The sequence below is a fragment of the Pimephales promelas genome, chromosome 4 (genome assembly GCF_988280905.1).
Source record: "Pimephales promelas chromosome 4, fPimPro1.hap1.1, whole genome shotgun sequence".
NCBI lineage: Eukaryota > Metazoa > Chordata > Actinopteri > Cypriniformes > Leuciscidae > Pimephales > Pimephales promelas.
In genome coordinates this window covers 48,075,099-48,085,166 of record NC_142772.1, presented here as the reverse complement: position 1 = coordinate 48,085,166, position 10,068 = coordinate 48,075,099, and the positions used below count along the sequence as shown (strand labels likewise).

General features: G+C 33.7%; 2 protein-coding genes across 3 annotated transcripts in view; both read left to right on the top strand.

The window, feature by feature from the left end:
* Nucleotides 1-819: 819 nt before the first annotated feature.
* On the top strand, nucleotides 820-6,752 carry c4hxorf58 (chromosome 4 CXorf58 homolog). Its single transcript, XM_039661606.2, has 8 exons — nucleotides 820-881; nucleotides 969-1,071; nucleotides 2,206-2,300; nucleotides 2,639-2,744; nucleotides 4,085-4,207; nucleotides 4,281-4,468; nucleotides 5,834-5,924; nucleotides 6,438-6,752. The coding sequence occupies exons 1-8, from the start codon at nucleotides 871-873 to the stop codon at nucleotides 6,651-6,653; spliced, it is 933 nt and encodes a 310-aa protein (XP_039517540.2). The 5' UTR covers nucleotides 820-870; the 3' UTR covers nucleotides 6,654-6,752.
* A 1,219-nt stretch (nucleotides 6,753-7,971) lies between these two features.
* LOC120471721 (zinc finger Y-chromosomal protein 1) overlaps nucleotides 7,972-10,068 on the top strand; it is a 17,034-nt gene continuing 14,937 nt past the window's right edge. The window contains exons 1-2 of one of the 2 annotated variants that reach the window (XM_039661621.2): nucleotides 7,972-8,357; nucleotides 9,409-9,505. In XM_039661621.2, the coding sequence (XP_039517555.2) occupies nucleotides 9,439-9,505 (67 nt within the window). In that variant the 5' untranslated portion in view covers nucleotides 7,972-8,357; nucleotides 9,409-9,438. Of the gene's footprint in view, nucleotides 8,358-8,476; nucleotides 8,769-9,408; nucleotides 9,506-10,068 lie in introns of those variants that run through there. The other variant, XM_089130636.1, reaches the window with a different exon arrangement.

Below are 10,068 nucleotides of genomic sequence, written 5' to 3'. Positions count from 1 at the left end.
ATACAGCGCGAGAGTTTATGTATACAAATTAATACATAAAACATCACGAAGATTACAAATAATTTCTAATAAGGATTTTCAATACAATATGATTGTATGCATTTATTTTAGTGCTGTCAAATCTATCAGTCACGATTGAAAACATCTAACATAAAAGTCTGTATATATTATGTGTTTGTATTCAGTTTGTTTGTATTTAGAGTTAATGAATGATCATTGTGTCTTGTCGGTGTGCAAGTCTTCGTTTCAGAATTTATTTATTTTCTCTGCATTTTTCTGCAATCTATGTGTTTTTTATTATTCTTTTATATTCATAGTTAAATAGTGATCAAGCTAAGGAGAAATAACAATGTGTTTGTTGACGTATAATGATTAAATGTCAATAATTATATTAATAATATGACTAAATAATTAAAGCTTATTTGATGAAAACATACACCAATTTTGATTAAATCACCAACACAGCTTACGTCCCAAATAGTCAGACTCAAAACTTGGCTGTTGTAAATTACGGTATGTTTTAATTTTCCAACGACTACACATGTATCGTAATGGGACTTTGGTCATTGGCAGCGTTTTCCCGCCATCTAGTGTTCATGAAGCGTATTGCAGTACAAATAATTTGACTGGTTTAATCATTTCCATACATGATTTACGCCTATATTTATATATATTGTTTTGTTTGTATGAGAAGGAAAGTTTTCACACTGGAAATTTAGATTTGATCACCCTCTCTTTGCTAAAACTTATAAACAGGTTGGTTTCCTAGCAACCATTACAGGCGCGCGCACTCGTCTGACAACAAAGCCAGACATCAGAGCCAGTTTTACTGTGAGTCAGTCAGTCAGCATATGTGTGTGTGTGATTGTTATGGAGGGGAGGTGAGTGGCATTTTAAACTTTATAAACTTCACAAATGCCAAATAATATTTGAGAACATCGATTCTAAAACACATAATTTGCATTTAGACTGGAGAAATATGAGAATTGTGCCAGAAGAATTCAGTCATACTGGAGATCGTTCAGGGACAGACGGCTCTTCAGACTCCTGATCAATACTCTACGCTCGGCTGTAAGTCATGCCAGTTCTTCAAACCGGATTTATTTATTTTTATTTTTTTTTACCAAATTGATTTAAATGCAGCTTCCAAAAGACAAAAAACAATATATTTACATCTGATAATAAACCCTTTGAAGCGCGCGATCACACCCGTGAGATTACACGTTCAGTGCCTGACGTATACGTGTATATAAACAGTATATTTTTTCGTTTTTACTGAATAATTTCTAAAAAATTAAAGTCAATCCTTATGTCTAATTAAATTTGAAGCTGATAACAGTTGAGCTGCTAAAAGGATTTAAGGGTCAGTTAGTTCACCCTAAAGTGAAAATGATGTCATCATTTACTCACCCTGTATTGTTCTAATGCTGTTAACCCTTCTTTCTTTAATAAACCATAAAAGAAAAATGTAAATAATAATAATGTCCCACTCGCATTCAGCCATATAATGGTAGTGAATAGACCGACATCAAACTTTTTAAAAAAAGACCTTTAAAATGTCCTCCTGCATTATATGTGTATATTTCAGTGTTCCAAAACACATGGTTACATTTGTACTATAATAAAAACAATGGTTAATTTTCATAACCGATGCACAATTTTTTTATTCTTCTTCTTTTGGTCCATAAAAGAAAGCTGGGTTTACAGCATTACAACACCATGAGTGAGTAAATGATGAATTCATTATAATTTTAGGGTGAACCATCCTTAAAAAAGTATTGTTTTCATGTTAACTCAATGTCCAATTTCAAAACGGTTTTCACAGGATAAATTTTGTAAAATTTGTAAAAAAATAAATTTTGTAAATTTTGTAAAATTTTGTAAAATTACACAGGATAAAATTAAGTTTTCGAATGACATCATGATGATTTCTTAAATATGCGATAAGGAAAAAAGGCAATAAAAAAACGACAGTTACATGAAAGTATGAAGACTGAAATAGTTATTATTTTAGTAAAATGTTCTTATTATTTGTGTGTGTGTATGTATGTGTCTATGTGTGTCTGTGTGTGTGTGTGTGTGTCTCTCTCTCTGTGTGTGTGTGTTTCTCTCTCTCTCTCTCTCTCTCTCTCTCTCTCTCTCTCTCTCTCTCTCTCTCTCTCTCTCTCTCTGTGTGTGTGTGTGTGTGTGTGTGTATGTGTGCAGGAACAGTGTCCGGCTTCATCAGTTCTGCTTCAGCTCAGTCCCAGAGAAGCTGAGCTCCTGAAAGACCCCTGTCTGAAGTGCAAGCTACGGTTCAGGTGCATTTCGTACAAGCTCTTATTAAGCAGAATTATTTTGTATATATATATATATATATATATGAACATTCTGTTTATTCATATATAGAACAATTAAATCAAACTTTGCATCAGATTGCCTGTCCATCGCTTATCAGAATCATATCTGCAACCAGTTTGTTTGCTGCTGGACAGAAAGAGACTGAGGCTAGTGTTCAAATATTCAATGGGTTTTAATGTTTGCATCTGGCTTTCAAAAAATAAACCTACCCTGAGAAATATTTACTGGAATACAAATACAATGTGTGACCGCTAGCCCCAGTCTTCCTTTAACGTCACCATCACGTGTGTGTGTTCAGGTTTGCAGGTCCTCGATTTCCTCCGTCTGTTGTGTTCAAGATCGTCCACATGGGAGGAGGACGACGGCATCTGTGCGGACACAACCTCTTCACTCCCTCCAACCAGGTCACCAGAGTTTTTATTCACATGTTGAATCAGTTATTTTCTCCATTTTCATTTTTATTTTAGGTAAAGTTTTAGTCACTTTGTTTTGTGTTTTTGCCATTTTTAGTTATTGACCAAATAACCAAAATGAAATGAGAAATGGTGCCTTGGCAACTATTAAAATAATTTATTTATTATCTATTTATTCCAGTTAATGTTTATTTCATGTAATAAAAAATATTTTTACATAAAAATGTAGGTTTCATTTTAGTTAGTCATTTTTGTTTTCATTTTTAGTGTTTTTTTTTTCTTTTTCCTTTTGTACATCAAGTTAAACTAAACTAAAATAAGCAATTTTGCCTTGGCAAGTTGTTGGCATTTACAGTAACTTTATACCAGTTAATGTTTATTTTATTCAAGTGACAAAAAATGTTTTAGTTTTTTTAATGATTTTCGTTTTAATTCTAGTTTATTCTAGACATAAATAGTCAAAATTCTGACATGAAAAGTCAAAATTATGAAATAAAAAGTCATAATTATGACTTTTTGTCAAAATTAGTCAAAATTGACAAAATCAGGATAATGGGATTAAAAAGGCAAAATTATGACATTGACACAATTTTATGTGGCTTTTAAGTCATAATTTTTACTTTTTAAGGAAAGTTTTAGTCATTTTGTTTTGTGTTTTTGCCATTTTTATTAGTTATTGACCAAATAACTAAAATGAAATGAGAAATGGTGCCTTGGCAACTATTAAAATAATTTATTTATAATCTATTTATTCCAGTTAATGTTTATTTCATCTAATACAAATATTTTTTACATAAAAATGTAGGTTTCATTTTAGTTAGTCATTTTTAGTTGTTTTTTTTTATCTAAATGTTTTATTTATTTATAAATTTTTAGTATTTTTTTTGTACATCAAGTTAAACTAAATTAAAACTTTATACCAGTTAATGTTTATTTTTGTTCAAGTAACACAATTTTTTTTAATGATTTTAGTTTTAATTCTAGTTTATTCTAGACATAAATAGTAAAAAAAATTATATGATAAAAAGTCATAATTATGACTTGTCAAAATTTCACTCAGGGTAATGAGATTAAAAAGGCAAAATTATGACACTGACACATTTTTATCTCATAATTGTGGCTTTTAAGTCATAATTTTGACTTTTTATCTCATAATTATGAATTTGTATGCTATAATTTGGACATTTATGGTCATAATTATAAGACTTACCAGATTATGATTATTTTCCCCTTGTGGTGTAAATGGGCTCCCATAATTTTCTATGAGAGCAAAAAAAAAAAAAAAATGCATTGTAATTATTGCACATTATTACGTGTGTCTACATCATCAGGCCACAGCAGACTCCTGCAGGATGATGGGAAATCGAGTATTTATGGATCTGATTTCAGCGGACGAGATCCACAAAGCTGCTGTTGAGCCACAGGACGTGATGTGCATGAGAGACTATATGCAGGTGGAGGACAAACACCCTTAAGACTCTTTCAAACTCCATTTCTGTGAAGTGATCGTGCTTCTGTGTTCATCAGTACTCCAGCCATCTGGATGAGCTTCCGGCACGTCTCGGTGGCAGAGAGAACGGCTGGCGCTTCATGTCTCTGAAGCTGCTGTCCCGGGACGTTCCTCTCAGGCGTAGAGAGAGCGGGTTCAGTGCGGGCGGACTCAGAGCGGTCCTGCCGTCCAGACCCGGGTGTGCCGGACAGGAGCTCTCGCACAGGTACTGTACACCACCGCTCAAGAGTTTAGGACCATTTTTAATGTTCTTGCTCACCAAGGGTGCATTTATTTGATTAAAAAAACAAATATTATGACAATTTAAAATAACTATTTTCTATTTTAATATACTTTCAAATGCAATTTATTCCTGTGATTAAAGCTGAATTTATTTATTTTTTATTTATTTTATTATTTTTTATTTATTTATTATTATTATTATTATTACATGATCACATGAGCCTTCATAAATCACGCTAATATGATGATTTGATGCTCAAGAAACATTATTATTATTATCAATATTGGAAACAGTTTTTTTCAGGATTCTTTGATGAAAAAAAAAAGTGTTTATTTGAAATAGAATCTTTTGTAACATTATAAATGTTTTTACTGTCAGTTTTGATCAGTTTAATTAAACCTTGATGAATAAAAGTATTGATTTCCCCTCAAAAAATAAAATAAAAATTCGTACTGACCCCAAACTTTTGAATGGTAGAGTTTAATGTTACGAAATCTTTCCATTTCAGATAAATGCTTTTCTTTCATACTTTCTATCAAAGAATCCTGAAATAAAAATGTAAATAACTAAGCTGTTTTTAAAATTGATAATAATCAAAAATGTTTCTTGAGCATCAAATCATCATATTAGAGTGATTTCTGAAGGATCATGTGACGCTGAAGACGCTGAGTAATGATGCTGAACATTCAGCTTTCATCACAGGAATAAATTATGCTTTACTGTATATTCACGTAGAAAACTTTGGAAGCTTGTTTCTACCACAGAATGAAAAATAAAAAAGGTAATTGCGACTTTTTCATCTCACAATTCTGAATCTATTTCTCAGAATTGCGTGATATAAAGTCAGAATTACGAGATATAAAGTCAGAATTGCGAGATATAAAGTCAGAATTACGAGATATAAAGTCAGAATTACGAGACATAAAGTCAGATTTGATTGATATAAAGTCCCAGTTGCGTGTTTTAAAGTCAGAATTTTGAGATATAAACTATTCTAAGGGGACAAAAGTCTTTTTGTCTTTTTTATGTCTTTTTTCCTTAGAATTGACCTGATAACTCGCAATTGCGAGTTTATATCTCACAGTTCTGAGAAAATATGTCAGAATCTCGAGATAAACTCGCAAATACGTGTTATAAAATTGCGAGAAAAAAAGTCTCAATTCTGTCTTTTTTTCTCGCGACTTTATCTCGCAAATGTGACTTTTTCATATCTCGCAATTGTGAGATAAAAAGGTCACAATTATTATTATTTTCTTTTATTCAGAGGCGGAAACAAGCTTCCATACCAAACAAACCAAATGTCATGTTTAAAGAGCAATATTTGTAACATTATTTTAATGTGTGCAGAGGTTTTCTGGCCTCGACACGCCGCTCCGCTCGTGCTCAGATCAATGCGGATCGCAAGAGACGCCTCTACAGCCTGACCGACACACACAGAGTAAGATATGACTTCTGCATATGACTAAACATATAAGGTTCCCCATCACTTTCAATGCCAACAACCATACACTGAAATAATAGAAACAATTTTCAGTCAGAAATCGCAAGTAAATTTCACAATCGAGTTACTCAGCAGTGAATAACAACAACAAAAACAACATGTTTCTACAGCACATTTAAAAACAACACAAGCTGACCAAGTGCTTAACACTCCCAAAACTGCACCAGTGTTGGGTTTAATGGATTACTAAGTTGTTAATTACTGCGTAATTAAAAAATTAAGAGTAATCCTTTACCTTTTCAAAGTAATTAAATTGTAATTTACACGAAAAAGTAAAGGATTACTCTTAATTTTTTGATTCAATTACAGTTGCTTCAGATATAATTACATTAGATACTGTATCCATTACCTAAACACTGTCATTCAGTGAGTTGAGAGAGTTGTCATGACAGAAATGAGAGGGTTTTTGTGTTTTCTGTGGGACCAAACCTGAGTTGCTCTCGTTTCCAGGTGTTACATGAACATATGGACCGCATTAATAACCATGACTTGAAGAAACAGAACGGGAACACTGAGAAATGGGGCATCAAGGTAGTTCTGCCGTTAGTTGAGACTGAAGATGATGTAAACTCATCAGAGTCTGAATGGGAGGAAGAGGCTGAGAAACTGTGCAACTGGTCAAAGCAACTGGATATAGAGGATGTCCAGACACCCGAGCTCATTTAGTAGACTTTAGTAGATGCCTTGATTTAAGTATACACTACAAAATATTAGTGCATTATTCTGGGAATTTGAATTGGCAATTAATTATGGCTTCATTTGACATGATAACACTTGTATTTGAACATTTGGGCTCTTTTGTTTGATTTCACCTTCATACTTCATGCATATTCACCCTCTAAAGACATCCATCCCAGAAACAGATGGAGGTGTACTACAGTAACATTTTTGTAATCGTCATGAAAATTCACCACATGCAACAAACCAAGCATGCCTTTTCAGAAAATTACTAATTATATTTAAACTAATAGTCTTACATTTAAAACAATACCTAATTTTTCACTAAATATGTTTTGAAAACTAAAAAAACTACATTTTGATTAAGGATTAGAGAAAAGAACGATGAAACACCAGGGATATTTCATAATAAATGGCCTGTTTTTCAGTTTTGATATTGATGTTAATGTTAATACATATTAACTTAACTAAACTGTTTTTTGAATTTAGTATTTTTTCATGCGTCACATTGTTTAGAATAGCATAAGAAACAAATGGAAGAAAATAAAACATTTAAAAATATATATATTGTATTCATATGTTGTGCAATGTTCACTGTAGTGGACACCTGGAAAAACAACAAGATTTTTACAATTGGGAATTATCAATTTTTACGTTTCAGTTTTTTTTTTAAACCTAGCTTCGAAGAAAGGTGATTCTCAACTATGTTATGAAAGATATAATGGAAGTAAAATTAATATATAATTTTACTTTACTTTTAAATGGACTGCATTTATTTTTTTTACTGCAATATTATAAGGAATTTTTTTACTGCTATATGTATAAAATGGCCATAAATGGGTACCATTCAATACAATACTGTATCTAATCTGCATTTTAATGTTCTTGGGGCAACTTGTAATGAAAAAATAAGTGTAGTAATGGGAGTAATATTTGGCAACATTTTCATAATAATATCTAATATTTTATAGGAATATTGATATACAATTTTCACTTTCACCATTCACTTTTGTATCCCAAAATGCCTAATAAACACGATCAGAGTCCTAATGCCTTCTACAGTGGACATCAATGAAATCAATGCCCTGTTTTGTATCAGAAAAATCATGTTGTTTATATTTTCATGAGATGTTGCTTGATGACATAGCAATTAGAAACGTTGTCTGATTTAAATTATAATTTCAAAATATTATAAAATTTCAATATGAGAGCAATATGGTGAAATTTCCAAACATTTGGTGTCTGAATGTGCTCTAAAACTGGAGACTTCAGTGGGCTGGCATAGAAACGCAGTGCATGGGATGACCCAACCAGTGGGCACTTTTAAAGGCCAAACAATTGAAACGCACATCTTTAACATGAATTCGTCGGTCAGTGAAGGTTAAACAGTCCGTTTATGCACTTTGAGTGGGGAATTGTCGCTGTTCGCGGGGTAAACGGTTATTCATCGGCCTTCCGCGTTTTCCTGCGACTCTGCGCAGTGACGTGTCGCGTCGACGGCGGGTCGCGCGCTGTGGAGAAGCTGCGGGCTGAAGCGTGTGCGTGTGTGTGTGGAGCTCCGCCCTCCATGCGCACTCCGCGGCCCGCCCAACGCCCGCTAACTCCCGATCCAACCCTGCCCGAGTCTGGGGGAATCCGACGGCCTTGCCTGCCCGGGGAAAATCTGGAGGCCGCCCCGTGCGTTGATCTATGGTAAGCGCGCATGTACTGGTGAATCAGCCCGCGCGAGTTTGATCCCGCAAGCTCGTTGCACGCGCACGCAGGATTTATGCACTCAAATCGCACGTTTTTGTTGCATTATGTTGCTGGAGACGCGAGGCCTCGGATTGGCCGCCGGGCCCCGGGCCTCACACAGGCCGCACTCAGGCCTCGTTCACTGGGGGAGGGTTATTGTTTATAAATGCTCTTGCATGCACGCACAGGCGCGCGACACTAAACGCCCCTTTGTTTCAAAGCTGAGAGCGCGTGCTCGCTTATGTGTAATATGTATGCGTGGGAATTAATCGCGCGGTGTATTATGCCTCAAAATGGCGGGGTTTTGTTTTCTGTGGAAGGGGAAAAATGATGGCCACAACAAGGCGCCATGTTTATGTCCGGTTTCAGGTGCTGAAAATAATACGAGGAAGCCTTCGCTGCTTTTCTCCGCGCGCGGGGGGTGGGAAGCTTCGGCGCGCGCTGCTACCTATTTTTTTTTCAGTCTATGGCTGGTACACTTTCTGCTCAAATTGCATGAAGCTTCATGTGTTTCCTGTCATGCATAAAGCTTTAAATGCATTTTGCGTTTTATTTATGATGTATTGCATTATTTTATATAACACACACCTAATGCACAAGCATTTATTGGTGCTCATGTGGTGTGTTGCCTTCATTTTTCAGTCACTCATCTTGTCGCAGTCATGTGCAAATATAAGGGACATGCATGTCCGTCAATAATTGCTCATATTTATCAGTCATATTCCTAAGTCTGCCTGTCTTTCTGCCTCCATATTTATCTGTTTGCATGCATGTCTTTCTCTCTGTGTGTGTGTGTGTGTGTCTAATCAAGTGTACATCCATTCCAAACCTATTGTATGTTTACAATATGACAACTAGTTATTGAAGCCTTTCACATTGTTATGATCCCCTTTTTCAGAAAGCGCTATGTTGGCTTCCTTCTGTATTTACTGGTTTCTTCATATTTAAATATAGCTGGTCATTTTGTGTTTGGTAATAAATGATTACTTGTATGTGTTTGTTGTGTCAGTTGTGCCGTGGCCAATGAAGAATAAAGACGATGGATGAGGAGGTGACAAGGCTTGCTCTCCGCTCCCAGGAGCCCAAGATTATACTGCATGGCTCAGGTAATAAACACACACATCTGTCCTTTCTAAGGTTATGATAGCTTAATGCTAAGGTTCTATCATTTCTCCTTCTAGAGATCATTTGTTCACAGAAGAGAAAGATCAAGTTTAAATTTGTATGAAAACAATTTGTAAATTTTTAGATGTACACTAGCATATCAATGGCATTTGTTACATGATTATGATGGCATACGTGACATGAATGTGATGGCATAAATCAGAAAAGTCAAGTATTTTGTATAGTTATTAACTATAATAAAAATATTTTTCATCTAATTAAAAATGATATATTTATAGTTAAATATATACAATTATAAATATACTTTTATATTCTTAATATTATTTTGTATAATATACTTGTATATATATATATATATATATATATATATATATATATATATATATATATATATAATTATTTAAATTAAAAACATCAAATGCCACAACTCGCAAAAAAAAATATATTTTAATAAATAATATTAAAGTAATCTCTAGTTTTTTTTATAATAATGATATATTTTTAAACTGTTAAATTAAAAATAATTATGTAATTATAATAAAAT